We start from the raw sequence: 21517 nt of genomic DNA on the forward strand, positions 1-21517 counted from the left end.
CCACGACCGCCGCGCGATGGGATTTTGCGATCGCACTCAATTCATTCACATAAAAACCTTTCAGACAGGGCTGTATTTGTATATTTCGGCGCTAATTACATCTAAAATAAAATAACACATTTTAAAATAATACAACTAAAATTCGATAAAAGAACCAGAATTCACATATTCGTCGTTGTTTTAAAGTTCAAGTAACCTTCAATCACGTGAGGGTCTATTTTATATTTTACAAGTTTTAGTTTTAAAACAATTTGCACCACTTTTCCAGATATAATTTGTGAAATAACACCACTTAAAGTTTACTAATGAGAGACGCATTTCTGCACATATCGGGTACTCGAATACAATAAATGTAATGAAATCTCGTAATCGCTTGATGCAATTATTCAAAAATGAACGAATAAAATGTATTTTTTTCGTAAAAATCCACGTTTTTTAGATTGAAAAAAAACATTAAAACTATAAGTAAGTAATTAATTACCGAACAAAGGAGACATGAAAGACCAAAGAAATTCATAATTTTGTTTCAAGAAACTACTTGGAGCAATTAAAAAAACGAAGAGTCGAGTACCTTATTTTTAGCCGTTTATTCTAATTTGTCGTTTTCTCTATGACATAAAAAATAAAAATATTTTTCCCATTGTATTTAGATATTTATTGATCGATTAAAACATGTTTAAAGTTTTAATTTGATAATAAATTTCCATGCCTCTCCCCCTTAATTTCAGTGCGTTATTGTAGTAATGATGTGATATAAAACTACTGAATTGCACCCATTTTCTTTAAAGGCAGAATCTAATAATTATACTATATTATAATAGGTATAGCACGCGCTCATATTTAGTTATTTACAGAACTAAATAAAATGTGGTTCCAACAAAAAAATAATTCATTAAGAAAAATAAAATAATAATGTTTACTTTTTTCATAATGCGATATAAATTCATGTGTTAACGTGTATTATTGATTCATTGAATTATTATATTATTTTGCTAAATTAACTTTCTGTTGAAATTTGGTTGACTCGCATAAATCGCTTGTTTTGTAATTTTAACAATATTATGTTGTAAGATACATTGTAGTTATAAATTAATGGTTTCCTGCCAAGTCATGCTGGATGGTAGGGTATTAAAAGAAACTTAAGATGCTAACTTAAAAGTACACTCTGCCTGGAGATCCGTTAGGCACCCACATATCCATTAAATCATGTTTTTGAAGAGTTAATCTTTACATTACTACGTAAGGTAACTACCAAATCTATAACATTTAATATTTTGCCGCTATGGCAATACAGCACATTTTGCCCACACGATTGAGACGGCTCTGCTTTCTCGAATATCCAAATTTTCACTATATTGTAATCAATGCGTCATCTAACCATGAAAACAATTTCCTGAGAAATGTTGGTAGGCAACAGGTAGTCGTCAGTATAACTAACATGGGTATAATACTTATCTACCTATTTTATTATAATACACACTTGGCAGGAATCACAATAATTATACTTTTTTTTATTATTATCAGCTATTGTAACGTAATATGTCATCTTGGCATAAATTGTAATGTCATATTTTTATGTATGTAATTAAATAAATATCTAATATTGTATGAATAACAAGGTCCCCGATAATCAGATAGTATTTTTTTATTTGAAAATAATTCTTTAAATTAAATATTAGTATTTTTAGATTAGTCAGTTAGGTAGAGTATACGTTTTATAACTTTGCACTTTTTACTACACTGATACGCCTCTTTGCCTGGATTACCTCGCATAAAATTAGATCAATTTGTATAACTTGTATTAATAGGATGTAGTAATTATTAAATAAATATATAATAATATCTAAAAAGGGCATTTTTAGAATATATTACATCATTTTCATTCTAGAGTCGGAGTGCAAAGTTATGAAGCATTATGTACTTCTCACAAGTATTTATCATATTAAACATCCAATCATTTTTATTAGCAATGTAGTTTTATATTCACTAAACCCATCGCCGTTTGAATTCATAAGCTAATCAGCATTGCATGACACTTAAGCTATACCGCGTGCCTAATACTGGCATAATTATAATTTCTTACATTGAAAACATCCAAAAAAAGTATGATACTAACCTAAACCATCACCAATAATATACTCTACAATCCAATGTGGATATTGACCGCCTCCCGGAGACGCTCTCAAAATATTAGGCCCACACTCTGGATCAAAATACTCATTGAAAAAACAACAGAACAGATAATGAATCGAATATCGATAGGCAATATTCAATACACTACATTTTCATGCAGGGTTTTGAATGTGTGAGTGTCCTACGAAAATGAAACATGCATTATACGCGTGCAATAGTGTGTGTAATACACCAATATGAAATGAGCGTCGAGAGCAGTTGTCAGTATTCGACGTATGACCTATTCTTGACACGTGTTTAAGTTTATCCCGGATTATTCCTCACCCGAGATCGGTTACCTGCTACTCCTTACCCGTTAAGTATTTCAGTTCCCAGCTTATTGTGAATATGTCAGATGCAAGAATTAAAACCATAGACGCGTATACATTATTTAAATACAGGCGGTCTTTTATTTAAAAATTTTATTTTTATTTAAATAACGATATTTTAAGTTTTACCCAGTATAATAATATGTTATTGCAACGGAAAATCAGTACCTTATATTATTGACATTACAAGGAAATCTGTAAACGTAATATGTTCTATAAAAACTTACCTGACTGAGGTTTTACCAATTAATTAATGAAATAACTATTTTTATCTTGTATTGGAATATTAACCTTCACAATAATGCAGTTATGTAATTGTAACTAAGTAATTAGAATTGGTTAGTAGTTGTAACCTGCTAACCATGATGAAATATTTTATAAGCCACCATCATTGTGAATTAGTACCATCTCTCGGAAAATTCATATCAATGTCTATTTCGAAAAAAGAACAATAATTGAGATTTTATTGAGAAATTAATTGCAATTATTTTAGAATGCACTGTGGAATTAATTATATACACACTGAAATGTATGCATTGCATTTATTCTATGCACAAGACTGCTTTCTTCTTTTGATATGATAATCTTATAATTATTTGTATTATTGACAGTATTTTTATGATTGTTTCCAGATGGTAGTAGGAGCGTGGGGTCGGGGCGGTGTGTGGGCTGCAGCGCTGCTGGCGGCCCTGGCTGCGGCGGGTCCTGCGCCCCCGATGGCCAGCCACCACCTCACCAAACGGTCCTTCTTCGAGATCGAGTGCAAGGGAGTCTACGACAAGAGCATATTCGCCAGATTAGATCGCATCTGCGAGGACTGTTACAACTTATTCAGGGAACCTCAGCTACATTCGTTATGCAGGTAAATTCACGAATATATTATGATAATAACTATGTGGATTACCACCACCCTCTTAGGCCACGCAGCTGTATTAATGGACTTCATCCTGCATCGTATCTACATACAACATACCTGTTTGCAGTGAATTACTCATAATATAGTATATAGAACCTTATACATATCGCGTCACTGTACAGGCCAAGTAGCGTAACTCTCAAATATCAAATTGTTCAGGAAGTGAAAAAAACTGTAGGCATTGGATTTACTTATTATTTTATTACAAATTGAGTGGTTTCACCGTACGTACCCTGTGGCTTACGTTTAGAGAGGGTTACAGCATTGTTTCAGCATAGTTACAAATGGCTTAAAAAATAGTTTTGAATTATTTTGATATGAAATAATTTTTGGAATTTATTATACTTGGCCAGTTCGTTGTAAGCGTATGCAATAAGACCATTACCATAAAAATGTCACTTTGGTGAAAAGTGAGGGTTACGCTATTTGGCCTGTACAGTGAGGATTGTCCGCATTATACTTAATCAGTGACAGCCCAAGGAAAAGTGTCGCCCTTAATCTGACTTAAAATGTCACCCACTTAAATTTTAGTCTAAAATGTTTTGTAAATTCTTTGCATACCCATTTCATTGTTTCTTTAATTTAAAACTATACCTAATTGACAATGAATTTGAATCATTTTTAATATAACAATTTTTTTAAATAACAAACTGAAAAATCATAACAAACCTACCGAAAAGAAAAATAGACAAATTCATTGGTACCAACCACTTAAAAATATTCTAATGTAATTAATGTAAATCATACTCCCTGTTGTATCGTTAGTATATTATTCTTAAATATCTATCTATATGTTATATTGTATAGGGATTCTTGATTTTAACATGATAAGTTACTTTTCAGGAATGACTGTTTCACGTCTGCTTACTTCAAAGGATGCCTGGAGGCACTCCAGATGACGGACGAAGTAAGCGAGGTCAAGACCTGGATCAAACAACTACACGGGGCAGAGCCCGGGGTTTAGGTATTTTTTGTTTTTTTTTTATTATTATTTAGCCCATCACCTTACCTACTAATTTTGTTTCTCCTTAATTACATATTCTCTTTTCGTATTAAAATTTAATTTCTATTTTTTCTTAAATTTCTTTACTCCTCTTCTTTTCTTAATTTTTTATTTTATTTCTGGGGGGGGAATTTCAGCTTACTAAATTACGTGCCTAACTATCTATTTCTCCATTAGCATTCTTTATTTTCAGCACCTACTAACAACCAGACCTGAACTTATGCATATTCTTCTAACAATCATTACAAACCGTTATTCATTGTCAGAATTAAATAAAAATGATAACATTATTAATGAATAAATAAAGTAAATGATACTACGCCACTGATGTGCGAAAAAAAGCAGATATATTATCACGATACACTCTCTCTCTGTCTTTCTGACACAAAGTTACAAACGTTCAGTACCTACCTATTAGTTTTTAAAAATTAGTTACTTATCTGATTGTTGTTCTGTCAACATAAATAATTCAAATATCGTGAAATTAACAAATAATCTGATCAATGTTATTTTTCAATCTGGCAATAACAGTTTGTAATGAAGGATTTAAGTATTATCTCTTAGCCTAGCATCTTACTATTATTCTGTTATTCTAACCAGCTTTTTTGTATCTAAAGGATTTTTTCTTTGAAACCAACTACACTTGAAAACTTTGAAGAAAAAGAGATGGAGCCTAAACATATTATTACAATTTGGCAATATAGTATAGGTACCTAGGTGCTCTGGGAATACTGTACTAATTTTCATACAAACTCACTAATGGGAAATACCCTGCATTTATCAGATACCTTACAATCTTACATCTACCAAACATATTATGGCAGTTACCTAAAACTAAAACTGGAACTTGCTTCAGTAACACAGAAGGCTCCATCTGGAAGAATACTCAACATCTTTTATCTAAATCAAGTTATGCACTCATTTAAATGTCTGGTCTCATAAGAAGCAATCGTTACTTTTATACTGAAGCATAGACAACACTGATTTTCTTTTAACTCTAAAATTAACAAAAAGGGTGATCAACACACATGGCTTTCTATTATAATTCATTGTGAATAATAAATAAATATCAGAATTACCTAATCAAAATATAATAATATGTCATTTTCACGTTTAATTCTTTCAAATGTACTTTTAAGCATTGTTTACTCTCAGCTTTTATAAAATTCAGTTGTTTGTACTTCTGTCAAAAGCAGATGTTGCTTTATAAGGTACGTAACCAGACGAGTCAACGAGTGCCCCATATTCATTGTCATCAATTATGTAAACTATCTTAATCTTTACTTTGTTATTGATATTATAGTATCTACAACCTACTATATATATCGATTGTCGGATCTTATATTATCATTATTTGATATTTTTGGACTTGAGTAATTACTAATTTCATTGATTTAATTGACCAAGTATTATATTACAATCTACATATTCAATTGAATAACTATCAGTGGCGAAGGGTGGAGGTAGGCTATTAAGATCCGCCATAAACAGTGCACATTAAACTTTTTCACACATACATATTTGTTTTCATTGAAATAAGACTACAATTTACAGATAGTGTTGGTTAGTTTTTAAAATTCAATTAAACCCTGAGAAACCAAGCCATAATAGATAATAGTCAAAAAATACATGTCTATCTATAAAATATCTAAAATTATGCAATTAAATCATACATAACTTTGAATATTTTATAAATAGAATAATATTTTTTATTTATTATAGTTTGGTTAGGCAGGGTTTAATGAATTGAAAAAATTAACCAACAATATGTGTAATATGTATTTGTAATCCAATGAAAACAAATAACTATGAATGAAAAAGTGTGCACAATTTTGTCGTATTGCCCAAATTAGACCAAAACTATTATGGTTTCGTTTAGGCCGGGTTTAATTGATTTTTAAAAACTAACTAACACCATCTGTAAATTGTAGTCTTAGTTCAATAAAAACAAATACATAGGACTAAAAAAGTTTAGTGTGCATTATTTACAGCGAATCTTAACAGCCTACCTCCACCCTTCGCCACTGATAACTATTGACTATAAAACATAATTTGCGGAATTTAATATTATACTATGAAATAGAACTGTACCAAGCCAATGATATCAATTAATGACATTAATTTTATTTGATATATTGCCCAAACCACTGCATTACTAAGGCATTTCGGCAAAAACAAAAACTAGCCTTTTCTTATCTTGATAACCACGGTTAAATGTAAATTGTACGTATTACATTTTACCATAGCACGGTTCGCCATGAGCTTTCTTATCGGAAAGAGATGACTGTATAGGTACTATACGGTCTCCAATTCTATTAGATTCAATATGAACAGTAATTCAATTTTCATAGCCGATTTTGGTAAAATTCATGAATACAAGAATGAAAACTTAACCTAACCTGACCTAACAAATAATCCAGTATATCGGCTATTGTCAAAATTTGTTTGCCAGTGTCTTTCTGTAAACCGACAAGAACCGTGTTCATTTAGACATGAATTTTATCTCAGTACTATACGACCCAAAGAGGTTGGGCGGTCTTTAATATACGACCATATATTTCTGATACAACATTTCACCGTGAAATGTGATACGGCGAACTACATAATATTATGTACAAATTTCCGGACAAGATGCATCTCAAATTATACCGTTTTTTCACATTTTTTAGATGCTTTGAGTTAGTAGATATATCATGGAGCTTAGTACCAATATTATCCTAATAAGTATATTGTCAAGTTACTGAAATTAATAACAGTTGTTTTTATTTTTTTGCAGGCAGCGATGCTTTACGACACCTTACTTCCAAGGGTGCCTCGAGTCCCTCCTTCTAACAGAGGAGGAAGAGAAGTTCAGTCAGATGGTGGAGTTCTTAGGGAAAAAGAAATAAAAGCGCAGCATCCGACAAGGACAGGCCGGCGCTGCCGTCTCGCAGCGTCGATCCGATTCACATTAGACAAGGGCATTTATAACGTTGATAGATTATTAAATTTTTATAACACATTTTAGATTTTATAATATTGAAATATTTTGATCACTGTTAAAAAAGATTACTAAAACTGTCAATTAATCCTATATTAGAAACAAATTATGGAGTATTTTTGCACGGACAATTTTTCCTAAGAACGTCAACGGTCTGGACTGGCTATCCTCATTTATTCTAGTCGACACATCAACAATGTATCATTATATTTAACTAATTATTATTGTAAAAATGTTGAAACTGGCCATATTGATCTTAGTTAAATGGAAATACATAAAACACGAACAGATTGTAAAAATAGTTATACCTTTTCTGTATTGTAAGATAGGCGTTACTTTTGTAACCCATAAACTAATATAAATACCTACTTTAATTACTGAATAGACGAATTTTATGAGAATGAAAGTGATTCACAGAGAATTAAATAACCCCGAAAGATAATCTTGTACTGTACGCATGTACAGTTATTGAATTTTATAACAAACCATACATTACGGATTCACAGGTCAAATTAGTAATACAGTTAAGTTACCATATAACGAAGGATTGCATATAATAAAAGCAGATAAACTTCTACATCTCTCAATTCAAAACTCTCTCTGAGTACCATGAATAAATCTTTCTTGTCGGCACTTACAATAAAATTATGTGGCTTGATCTTAATGTATGGTTTAATTATTTCATCTGTCAACGAGGAGTGGCGGAGTGAAGACGAGATCATAAAATATCGCATAGAATGGCTGGCTATGCATGTTTTATTGAATCTAATACGGGTTATTTAATTTGATGTGTTATGTGAGAAATATTGTTTTTGACTGCTACCATTTAATGTGTATATAATAATTATGGATTAATTGTAAGGTTTTAAAGTGAATGTCTATAATATATTTTTAAAGAAATATTACGCGACATCGGTCACGGACAAGTTTTACAAAGAGTTTTTTGTATTATATAATGGATATATAATATTATGAATATCTACTTCTTGCCAGTTGTATAAATAAATTATCCACAGTTTTGAAAATGAATTAACTTTGTAGTGTTTCTTATCTTAAATATTATTATTATATTTTTATATTGACACCATTCCATGTTACAGTATTTGATAATATGTTCTTGTTTTTTTTTTTTATATAATTTATTTATAATTCATGTTACTACATATAGTGATGCATTCTTATTTATTTTACATTAATAATTATTGTCATTTCTCATTATTATATATATATATTTCAATTATATCAATCAAAGTGAAGCATTTTACAAACAAATATATTTATACTCGAATCTAATATTTGTATGCAGTTTAGCATAAAAAAAATTCATACACAAACTAATGTCAGCGATGAGAGAACCAAATAATTTGTTTTCCTAAGAATCTCACTTTCATTTCTGACGCAGCACCGTCATTTTATATTAATTCAATTTAAATAAGCCATACTTCACTCATTAATTTATTACAATATTACGAAATAAATCGTAACTTCATTCATTTGATAATAATAATAATATCATTGACGATTTGAATTTAATGCGTAAATGTTATTTTTTTAACATGGCAGCTCTGATACCCATTATTGTGTTGCAAAAACAAAAAAGTATTATTTTTTATATTAATTTATAACGACTTCCTACAGTATCTCATAAAAGGGATCATTTTTTTTTTACATATGGCAACTGATTACTTCCTGAACGGCACTCGGCTAGAAGTATTACTATTTTTAATAAAGTAATTAATGAGTATTAAGATATGCTATAATATATTTACTGGCAGTATCTCTCTAAAAAAACGAAAGATGTTTAAGAGCTATCTATGTCTTGTCACTATATTTATTCAATAAATAAACGGCTTTTGCAATGAACACGTCTTGGTATATTTTTATTCTTGTCAAACCATAACAAGCATCCTTATCCCAAAGAAAAATCCTTCTTCCGCCACATGCAGCATTCTGTGCTTCGGTTCCAGTTTGACGACGCAGGTGCCATTTTTCTATGCAAGCTCAACGAACTGACTCCTCACAGTTTGTAGTATCACGCTATGGGGATCCATTTTATTGTTTCCCTCACCTTCGTTTAGAGAATTCACAAACGCGTGAACAAAGTACAACGTCAAAACATTTTTAATAGGTAGGCACCTACTAATAGAGAAAATGAAGCTTTTTTAATGTCGGACGGTGAAAAAATATGATAAAATAGTTGTGTAGACTCATTTTAATATTCTTTTCAAACATATTAGATACTTATCATTTTATTCCCCAACTAGAAATGCCATGTGTTGCTTAGGAGTGGCATATTTTAAGAGGGCAGAAAATTAATTATGAAAGAAATATGAATAATACTATTTTTAGGTAGATGACACAATCCCTTACTCATATTCATTTATGATAGCCACGTAGTAACAAATTTATAAAACAATTAAGACAGACTGAATTTTAAGTCTACAATTTGGTTAGCTATATCACTTTCTAATATACCACTCTGCCTCAACCAGGCATTTCAGCAAATTAAAAAAAAAAATCTGTTAATACAAACCTCCACTCTGTGGAGGCCCATATGATCTTATTAGGATCGGACATGGTAGGGGAATATATAGGTATGTACCTAACAATTGTTATTATATAGTTTTTCAATCATGATCGAGTAATTATCAAATTAGTAGAATTTTTTATGATGTTCATTTATTTCTCACTGTATTATGGAATACTGGTTTAGAATGAATTGTAAGAGGTAAGGGAGAGAACAGAAAAAGTCCTGTTTTTCATTTACAACTTTTATTGAGTAAAATGAATACCTAACATAGAAATCAAACACTAGTTACAGTTCATTAAAAATATCTTAATTGATAACTGGCGTGCCCGGAGATCCAACAACGTCAATAATTTCAGCGTTGGGTTTGATATCCTGTTCAAGACTCGCCGATATCGAAGAAGGAATGGTCAGAGTCTGTATGGGTAAAAAAAACACAATGAAATGCTTTGTTTAGATAAATTCAAAGAAGTTGCCAATATTGTTGACATGATGGAAGATCTATTTTGAATGAATGAAGTGTTTTTAATTACCTGTCCACCGAATCCTTGGTACTGATGCCTCAGCGATTGGAGATCATATTCGCAGGAAGCGAGAGCGGCTCTGAGTTCCAGGGCCAGCGATAGTTCAGATCGAAGCTCATTGAATTGTTGGCAAATCTCAGCAGTCGGAGGCGGGTTTGTATCTATAACAATAACAATAACAATAATAATGACAATAGAAAATATTTTTATACAAATGTAGATTAACTAAATGTTAAAGTAAAGTAGAAAAGTAAATTACCACGTTCAATCAAAGACATATAGAAAAAATAACAAGCATTTTTTTCATCGTCGCACTACGCACTGGACCAGGCCTGGGCAAACTTTTATGATGAAGGGCCACATTATGAATATAAAATGAACGGGTAAAATACTATTTTTAAACACATTATTTAATATCATGAAAAAGGAATTTCAACATAAAAAAATAAATAATTCTATAATAGCCAACAATTTAATGAGAAGAATGAAACTATTTTACATCTTTCAACATTTTTTTTAATTTCAAGTGTTATTTTTGTAGTTGAGATTCTTAAAGGGGCTTGTAAACGTTCATCGGTGATGCTTGATCGTAAAGAATTTTTATTGATATTCATAACTGAAAATGTTTGTTCACATGAGTAGGTAGATCCAAAAATAACCAACATTTTTCGAGCAGAATCTTGTTGAATTTATAACCTACGTACAAGGAATACTTTAGAGCAGGGGTTCTTAATCGCGTGCCATTTAAGTGCAAGTTTAAGTGCCAAATAACGGAAAAAAAATATTTTATTTCATAATAAAATTATTTATTGAAATCGCAACAAACTAACCATATTTTTGAGATTTGAGATTTAAAAATTTTCATTTCAAAAGGTCAAACATTCGAACAATTAGATAACCATCATCAAATTAAACAATATAAATCTTAAACTTCGGGGGAAAAAAATAAATATATAGCAGAGATGGTTAGTTCTATAAAAGCCTCCAAAGCTTTAATACGGTTTTGGACAAATATTTTTTCGAAAAATTCTCTTGCTTACATTTTCCAAGGATGAAAAAAGTGATCGGTGAAAATATTTTTGACATTACTTATCATTACTCATCTGTAGACGCTTTTAGAGCAATTTGAAAATAGATATCAGCAATTTTCCATTATCGAACCGGTGGCTACATTTTTTTTTAAATCCTTTCAATACAAACATAGACATCACTAAAATTGCTAATTCCATAGCGGAAATTCTCCAAGAAGCACACCATAAATTGAAGAAGAAATTTCAGATATTCAAAATGACATTATTATAAAATTGAACGATTTTAAGATAGTGTTTTGACGAATTTTTAGAAATACGATGCGCCCGCTACCGCAAAAAGGTTAAGAACCCCTGCTTTGGAGTGTAACAACACTGGGGTAGTTTCATTTAATTGGTCCCCGGTATATTAACTGATAATAGGTAACTAGACAGCCATGTATGGAAAATCACACTCTTTCTGAACGGTTTGGTTTGTGTTGAAAATAAATTGTAAAATGCTTGCCTATATTAAGGCTCTGCAAGGCCTGATCGATCGCCTTGGCCTTCTTCTGGCCAACACCAGGTGGCAGCTTCATCCGCTGAGATCTCAACCATACTCCCGATCCTCGAGCCTCCGGAAACCTAATACCAGCGCCTTCCACGCTCTATCAACATAAAACAAGATCAATAAATAAATCAGTCAGTGAATGAAATACACATAATACAGATTCTAAAAATCTTAGGGCCAGATGCTTAGTCATACTTATTTATATTATAAGTAAGGCCGTCACATTTAATGGCAGAATTGAGAAACGCAAATGGCAACCGTCAAAATAATCAAGTATATTGTACATAGAATTCGAGCAAATATAATATACATTATTGTTTGTTTGAATAAACCACAAGCGAATATTTTATTTTCACAATTTCCGTGAAATAAACAAGATAGTAGTGCTTTGTAGTCTATTTTCTACTTTAAATAAATACTAACATGCACCATGCCATATTTCATGAATCATCTTGACTCTCCAAATGACATAAACATCTGGGTCTGTTCATATAAATTTCATTCTTCCATAAACAGCCGATGAATATGGTGGAAAAATGAACTCTACCTAGATTTGACTTTTGTCTTTGATCTATTCTGCTAACATGTCTATTTTAATACCGAGATTTTATATGAGCGAGTATGCCTGGTATATGTCAGTGATTTAACCACAATAAGTCAGACTATAACTTTGGTTGGCAGAGATAAAAATAAAAATAAAGAAATATGCCTTACAATAGTTTCGGAAGTCTTCATAGACCTGGAATGCGGCGGAACCTTCTTCTTGTGCAGCCGTCTGTCGTGTCTGCGGGAGGCAGAGCCTGCAGAAGAAGGCGTGTTGCTGATCCCCGACAGATGAGAGCCTCCCGTCCCCCCCATGCCACTTTCAGACACCCCCCGGCCCCCTGTCGGCGCACTGTCAGCCTGAGAGATCAGTTTTTGAAGATCTTGAGTTTTACGTTCGCGTTCCTTCTTGCGGGCTTCAATTTTTTTCAGCTCGTTCATAAGCGATTGTTCTTCTTCCATCTAAAATACAGAAAGATATTTATTTAGGTACACCAAACTGTACTACCGCATCATATGGCACACCACTATTGAAATTCGTTTGTCAGTATCAATAATATCAGTTGAGCTTTGTTATTAAATTTACGATGTAGTAAAAACACAAGCATGGTTTTATAATATTAACTAAGCATTTAGTATGAAAATAATAACATTAAAACCACTTTAACATAGAGCCTCTAATTAACAATAATTGTTCCCCCCATCTTACACCCGTAAACGGACTATAAAGGTAAGCCCCAGATAATGAGAATGACTCACGGAAAGCATCTGATACAAATATGCACTATAAACACTCACCATACCACTCTCCCGACAACAATCTATAAACCTGTATTGAGGGGAAGTATCACTTCGCGTAATAAAAATTGTACCTATCAAAATAGCGCTGGGAGATTTCCAGGAGAAAGCTCTCAAGACCTTGGAAGGCATGCTTTAAAATGTAAATTTAATTCTTATTTTGTATTAATCCATTATAGCATGACCTTGATGAGAAAAGACTTTCTTGCTCGTTGTAAGATGTCTCAAACCTTTTGAAAGCTGAGAAAAAATTTCATGTATAAATCATATTGTAACAATGGCTGATCGGTTTAACCAAACCTATTTTCCTTTTTAACCAGCATATGGATACAATTGCAGAAGATGTGAACGACATCATGCAATTTGCTCAAGTAGTAGATACTATTGACAAGGTGACTGAGATTGGAAGTTAAAAGTCCAGTGGTTTAAAATCATCTCCATCCGCAAAACAAAACATGAAGCCACTGAAACAACAATGTTGTTAAATGCACCAACACAGCTTTTTGTAATTATACATTAACATACTGTTATAATCTATAGACAAAAATTGACCTGTTCTTGTGTCCTATCGAATAATCTTCGTAACTGCTCTTTTCTCCGCCTCTCGTGTTCTGCGTCGAAGATGAACGGCCGCCGTTCGCTCCCCACGCCTCCCAATCCGTGTCCGTGCCAGGTATTGCTTTTCACCTATGCACAGAACGATATTATTATTAAATAAAATGGAGAAAATTAGCCTATCATATTTCTTTTACAACTGAATGTATTGAATGATTTTTCATCAAAAACAGATTTCCCATTGAATTTTCAACATAAAAACGTTGAGAGCAACAACAAATGGACGGTTTACGAAACAGAGACAATTAGAACACTGAAATATATCAACGAATGGCTACGATTGTCATGTCATTTAAATCAACGTAATGACATTATTAACACATGAAATTTTGTGTTTTTTCAATCTTGAATAAAAAATTATCTATTATTAGCAGGTGTAAGGATGTTTATACAAAAAAGATAGGAACAGCATTGCTAACTGTTTCTTATCATGTCAGACATTTTTGAATACGCTTCTAGCTTCCAAAATACGCAATTGGCTTATAGCGTTAAATCTAACATTTTTGGACACTGCAGCTTAAATTTTTTCATAATAAGGCTAGAACAGGGATGGTGAACCTATCGCATGCGACATGATTTTTCATGGCACGCAAATGATTTATGTTGAAGAGGAAAAAAATAGATAAAATTTAAAAAAAAATTTACACAGAAGTTTTACAAATACCTCAATATATACTATATCAGGGATGGCGAACCTATGGCACGCGTTTGAAGAGAGAAAAAATATCTATAATAATAATAAATGACAGATCGCATTGTATAAAAAATACCTGGCAAATACTCTTGAAGAATTAGCATTACGTTTAATGTAAATATGTAATTGCACGGGTCGGTCCTTAAGACGATGAGATTCTCTAGCGAGAGAATGCCTCATCTGATCCGGGCAATTTTCGCGTCAATTTGTGTGTAAAGAATCAAACTAAGTCGATATTATAGTAATACTAAGAACTCAATTACCTACTTATAATTTTTGAACTTTTTTAATAGAATTCTTATAACTGTTTTTCATTTTTTTCCTTCACAAACTACATGAAAAACTGCTCGGCACGTCAGACAGTCAAAAATTAATATTTGGGTAATTTTGGCACGCGGACGTAAAGAGGTTAGCCAACCCTGCTCTAGAATATTACACCGGCTTTGCATGAAAATCAGCATGCTAGCGTTTTGTAGTTTATCTTACCAATAAAATAAAAGTCACATATGATATTCAAGTGACGCCCAAGTTTTGTAATCATCAGTATCTACACATTTCTATTTAATTTTGAAAAAATATAGCGTTTTTGTTGCCAAGTAGCTTATTTTCTTACCTCATCTGGCATATTTTTGTTAATGGCAGTTAGCAACATTGATCAGCAATAATCCAGACTTAAAATTTTAATGGGTATCTATCATTACTGTGTAATGGATCATGCGCTTAACATAACTTGTCACCATAATGGCATAGATACCTTGCTTAATATAGCGCAAACGCTATAATATCTCTCTTTGAGGTCCTCAACGGAGCGGTCTCTGAACGCCGCCCTATCCCATCGGTCTGAAATGACCATGAACCGGAGATCGAACCGTCGGCTCAGCTCCATGAGATGGTCCGTCTCCGCCCGAGACCACTCTTCGCTGCGCAGGTGACCTGTGTACTCAGCCTCCGTGTAACTCGGCACTGACACTTGCTGACAAAGAACAAATTCATTTCACTTATAACCAAAGTAACAAGAAAAATTTAGTGTCTTAATTATTGGGATATCCTCTTTTACAAACTGGACACCGCAAGTTGCTACACAATACACAGGAAAACTAGGATAAAGAAACCAACACTAAGGTGTTTTGACTGTGTATAAAAAGATACAGGATCCATGGGAACAATGTACCCTCTGAGAAGAATTATGTAGAAGAACTAATCATCAAAACTGAGGGTCTAAGACGGCTGTTATCCGGAGTTTATAGCCGCCACCTTTCAATGCCCTTACGTAAAGACTATTATTTTTTCTATGGACTCCCATATCAATTTCATTAAAATAATTATGGAATTGCAATTAAGTGTCTATGATACAATAAGATCATAATATGGCTACCACTAGATAGCTCTTCACTCATCACATAAAAGACTTTGTAAAACATTTCAATACAACAATTGAATTGTGTATTGAAATGGAACATACATACCTAATTTAAAAAGACTATTGAGAAACAATATATAACCACTAGAATTTCTTTTTGAAAAAACACTAGCAGAATTCAAACATGCACCTCCCGAGATTCGCGAAAATCTATATATTTCTATAACTAAATGTTATATATTTCTCAGTACTTTTTTTTCGACCATGTTCGATCTAATAAGATCATAATATGGACCTCCATAGAGTGGAAGTTTGTATTGATAGATTTTGTTTTTACGAGAAATGGATGTCAGCCACTTGCTCAACCTATTAGGTCCATTCCCTGACACAAATACAAATTGAAAAACAATGTGTATTTGTCAGACTCAGGATTCGGGGACCCACGGCGCTGTAGGCCGACGCTAAAGCCACGCGGCCATCGTATGTAATGCATACTATGTTCAATACATATAAGAATGTTACATTCTATTCTATTGTTATTCGTTGGATAAAAAAAAATAGCTTACTAAATTATTGACAAGTGCAAGTACGTTATAACAAAAATTTGGAGTGATCCTGACACCGGTTAGTAATTAAGGTAATTGTAATACTTTGATTTAAAATACAAAAGCCGAAAAGTAACGCAATTTAGAGAAAATAATTATAAGAACGCTAGTCAACTTCTTCGCAATTAGATAGGACATTGTTACACCCCCGAACGGTCCCCATTTGGGGATGTCTCCTCTGGGGGTCTAAAGAGGCCTGAACCATTTTCAAATCGACGTATAGTAATGGTTGATTACGATATAAAAATAAATACATGGCAATGTTGTTCGAATGTCAAAAAAGGCAACGCCGCATTTTGTACCCGCTAACAGCAAACGATTTTCCCGCACAGCAGACGCTTCTAGGTATCGACATTGCAAAAATATACATTTCGTCCTCCACAAAAGTTATTAAAATTATATAAAATGTAACTAAGTCTTGTATATAAATAAAAATCGCCATTTTCGACCATCATTCCAGTGTTTAAATTGTTCACTTCCAAGTCCCAAATGACAGACAATGTCCAGCAACCAGCATACTGAGCGAGGAGGGACTTGACGGGAGATGGCAACATGTATAATAGCTTAGTGATCAGGGCACTTGGGCGCCGATCCCGGGAGGCGCAAGTTTGAATCCTGCTGGGCGTCATGTTTTTTCAAAAAAACTTTTTCTAGTGGTTATATATTTCCAAGTGTTTTCAAATTATGTTTGTTCAACAAGTTTTGTGCAAAATAAATTAAGTAACATGTATGGTGGTAAAATTACCTTATTGAACTGGGCAAATGGATATTCTCTGGGCTCGTCCGAGCTGCGTCTCCAATGATGGAAGACGGCTCCGTCAGTGCGGGCAGGATTAGTGAATGGAGTCCACACCCACCGACGTGCCTTTCTCATCCCCAATTTCGCTTTCGCCTGCTTGTATCCTTTCCCTACAAATACCAAACGACATTAAGTCTTATAATTAATCCATGGCTGTCCACTAATTATTGCAAAATAATCCACAACACGCCGCCAACACAAATGCACCAATGTAATGATTTAAGCACGGTATGACGTTTTATATAATCATTTTTGTTGTAAGTACCTACTAAATCTAAACCAAATTTTTTTTTTATCCTGACTTTTATGTTGTATGTAAGTATGTTGCAACTTTTGCAGACTTGCTTAGAATGCGTAATTACGCAATCATTTAGTGAATGATAAAAAATGCTATATTTAAATAAATAATGTCTCAGCAATTTCATTTGCAAATCAATCAAAAAAAATTATTTAGATTTAAAAGCTTATTTTTTATTACGATTAAGCGAATATAAAAAAGAAAACATTCAATCACCGCATTTATTTTTACAATATTTTGACGCACTTTCGATATTTCGTATAGTTTTTAATAAACCTATGAACACTTGATAACCATAAACCAAAAAATATTTAGCAACTTATCACGGAAAAGGGTAACTACAGTGACATCCCGTGGAGATGGAGGCAGATTATTGTGTTGCATGGGGGTGGCACATTATAAAGGGCGGTGAATGTATGAATGAATACAAATTTAATATTATAACTTTTACGAACAGTGGCAATTTTCCAGAAGCAGACAATGCAGTAATTTCATTACAAAATATCGACATCTTAGCTTAATAAATAAATACTTTAATTCTCAGTAGATCATGTGTATGTCAATTTAAAGATTTTTGGTATATTTGTCTGTTTATGATAGCTGAAAATAAGTAATAAAATATAGTACACTCTCAGTAATCCGCCGCTCGATTATCCGACAACTATTATAATCCGCTGTTATTTTTACTAGTTGAAAGCACGAAATCAAGCTAAATAATTCGCCAATATTCGACTGTCAAATTCATAGTCTGCCGCGTACAAGTATACAACGCAGATGAGACGGGTTTATTTTGGAAACTTCTCCTTCATAAAACGTACGTTCATCGCGAAGAAAGTAATGTACCAGGGAGGAAGGTGCCCAAGGACCGCATCATAATATTATTATGCTGTGCTCCAATACAACCGGGACACACAAAATGAAGATTTTCGCCATAGGGAAAGCCAGGAATCCTAACATTCAAGAATATCTGCCTCACTGAACAACTGGTTATGTCAAATGATTTACTGTTTAATATTTAGTTTAAAATATTTTTTATTAAAAAATATGTATAATTTAGTAAATACTTGATTTTGATTATAAATAAAACCGTAATTTGCTAGTATAAATTTCTCAAAATAAAAATTATTTTTACGAAAGACCTATTTAAATTTTTACCATATTTTGTATGTATGCACTATAATCTGCCGCTTTCACTAATTGGACACTTGTCTGGTTATTGGGGTGGCGGATTACTGAGAGAGTACTGTTAGTAACGAGGTGACATTGTAAGTCTGCTTAAGGGAGGCACACTGCCTAGGGACGTTTATGGGTAAGTATCTTTCAAAAGATTTACATTTTGTTCTATATGTATGCTATGCGAAAAGTACTTAAGTTTACAGATATTATATTGGTAAATTTTAGAATCGGACATGCTCACCAGTATCGGTCGGTAGAAGTGGAGGAGCATCTTTATTATCATTATAAAGCAACGCAAACACTTCTCTGTGCATTCCTTCGGGTCTTTTAGATGCTTTGGCGGTAGCATATTTTTTCTTGAGCTTTTCATTGCTCAAAATTGACTCCCTTGTTAGCTCTGGCGTTACCGGCCGCTCTAGGTCCAATATATCACGAACATCTGCCATGTTTAATTATGGACGCTACAGAGCACTAAAATTACAAGCGTATTATCAGGACAATATTAGTTTCGCTAATATCAATTATTATTCATTTCGTATTGTTATTAAAACGAAAATAACCATCAAAATTTGACAGTTCAGAGGTAATGTTTTTCTTTTTAACTCGAAATTCACATCATAGACAAACAATTCCAAACATTGTGCCACAGAGAATTGAAGAAAGCTTTATTATTTATGATTTGATGCAACATTTAAATAAAGTTTGCAAAAATATCTAAAAGCTAAAATGAACATGCTATATTATTAAAAAACTGCTACTAAAACTTAATTTGTAAGCTGATTGATAGACTGATAGAACGTGAATAAAATAAAATCTTCACATAAAAGATAGTTTTAAAAATCCGGTTACCTAATCAATAAATTTAATCTGTTTTGTTTAAAAATTTTTTAGTGACTAGCGCTTTTGTCGGTACGTGTATAAGATTTTTTGTGCACGACTGATTAATGTGGGTATGAATTTAATAATATATATAAAATGAAAATTATAAATGAGGCTCTAATTCCAAAAAGCGATAAGTCCACATTTGGTCAAAATCGAGAAAAAATACGCACGTATTCTTTGTATAATTTTACACAATACGTATTGATCTATAAATTCCAAAACGCGACATAACCCTGCGAAAAAAAATATTTTAAGTCTCGATTTATTACAAAAAGCGCATAAATTCCAATACGCGAAAGAACACCAAGTCCGTGTTTCATATTATTTAAAGCTTGGTTGATTTCACGCGTGTTTAAGTCAACCAATAAGGGAACGTTCAATATTGAAAACGGCGTCTCCCATGCTGTAGCATCTGGTAAACTCATGATAGTGCCATGGAAATATGTGCCTTATGCGGAATAAATTAAAAAGTGAACTACAAATAGCCCTACGCCCATATTTATTACATTTAAGAGTTTATCGGCTGAAACAAATTGCCATTTGGTTGTTATTTCGACATACAACGGAAAAAATAATCTCACGGTAAAACAAATAATTGAAGCTTGAAACATAAAAACGTTGTTTCCCGAAAATATTGAATTATGGACTTGTCGCTTTTGTAATTAGACGCCTCAAATAATCTAAATATTTACATAGAATATATTATAAAAGTCTCCAATACAGTATAACCTCGTTTTTACGTGCCCGGAATTCACGTTTTCCCGGCAATTGCGTGTAATTTTTTCAGTCCCAATGTATTTCAGTACATTTAATACCCGCATTTACATTATTCTTTCCCGCGATTTACGTTGGAAATATTCAAAATATGCGAGTTACGCGCGCTTGATAATGATTGGGTCGTGACATTCGAACGGCGTAAGGTGTTTGGAGGGAAAACTCCGTGTCTTTAGAACGGCGCACGGTGATTGGTCGGCGAGCGACGCTGTGATTGGCCCGAGTTCGGCGCATAACAAGGTGATTGGTCCATTGGTCGCCATCTTTTCTTTTGGCATCGTGTTTGTGTTTTGTATACACTCCGTCTGTCATTAGTGTCATTATTCATACATTAAGTATGACACTTTCAAATGTTTATAGTCTTGAAAGAGAATTACATAACAAAAAAAAAATGCAACAAACTAATATACATGATTTTTTTAATAAAAAATAAAAAAAATTTAATTGAATCTTGTTTTTTAATAAAACGTTATTTTTTTAGAAACATAAAATTTAAATGTTCTATTTTTCAATACCCTTTTTTTACATTTTCCCTCGAATTAGGTTTTTTTTCTTCAGTCCCTTAAAAAACGTAAAATAGGGGTTATACTGTATTTAGTTTTTTTATTAGATCAATGATTCTCAACATTCTCTTTGTTTTGTAAAACCACTGCCTCATCGACATTCCTATGCACTGTGCTGGGCAAATACAAAATTATTTGATTCATACTATAATATACTATATAGTTCAGCCCAAGTTTAGAAGTAGCTTTAGTGACTTAGGTACTTTTATTGGGCATTCTTTGTAGGACAACTGGTTTTATTGGGTTCAGGTGAGATGGAAATAAAAAATCTTTTGTTTCTAATATAATATACTTTAATAGTCATTTTTCTTCTTTATTTCTCATTAAATAAAAATTATAAGTCAAACATTAACATTTAAAGACTTTTGTTATATTACCGCT

At 32.6% G+C, this 21517-nt stretch overlaps 2 protein-coding genes across 3 annotated transcripts in view; one reads left to right on the top strand and one right to left on the bottom strand.

The window, feature by feature from the left end:
* ITP (ion transport peptide) overlaps positions 1–7335 on the top strand; it is a 115856-nt gene extending 108521 nt beyond the window's left edge. For both annotated transcript variants that reach the window (XM_085944066.1, XM_085944065.1), the window contains exons 2-4: positions 3134–3363; positions 4261–4381; positions 7197–7335. In XM_085944066.1, the coding sequence (XP_085800192.1) occupies positions 3134–3363; positions 4261–4381 (351 nt within the window). In that variant the 3' untranslated portion in view covers positions 7197–7335. The remainder of the gene's footprint in view (positions 1–3133; positions 3364–4260; positions 4382–7196) is intronic.
* A 2824-nt stretch (positions 7336–10159) lies between these two features.
* Positions 10160–19534, bottom strand: DMAP1 (DNA methyltransferase 1 associated protein 1). Its single transcript, XM_085944100.1, has 8 exons — positions 19159–19534; positions 17390–17553; positions 15434–15652; positions 13923–14057; positions 12744–13034; positions 11985–12126; positions 10461–10612; positions 10160–10344 (listed from the first exon to the last, which is right to left on the bottom strand). Exons 1-8 carry the CDS (start codon positions 19361–19363, stop codon positions 10237–10239), a joined length of 1416 nt encoding a protein of 471 aa, XP_085800226.1. The 5' UTR covers positions 19364–19534; the 3' UTR covers positions 10160–10236.
* Between the last annotated feature and the right edge of the window lie 1983 nt (positions 19535–21517).

This window comes from Rhyacophila brunnea, unplaced genomic scaffold, assembly GCF_057557595.1.
Source record: "Rhyacophila brunnea isolate RB1 unplaced genomic scaffold, BYU_Rbru_1.0 scaffold_16, whole genome shotgun sequence".
Classification (NCBI taxonomy): Eukaryota; Metazoa; Arthropoda; class Insecta; order Trichoptera; family Rhyacophilidae; genus Rhyacophila; species Rhyacophila brunnea.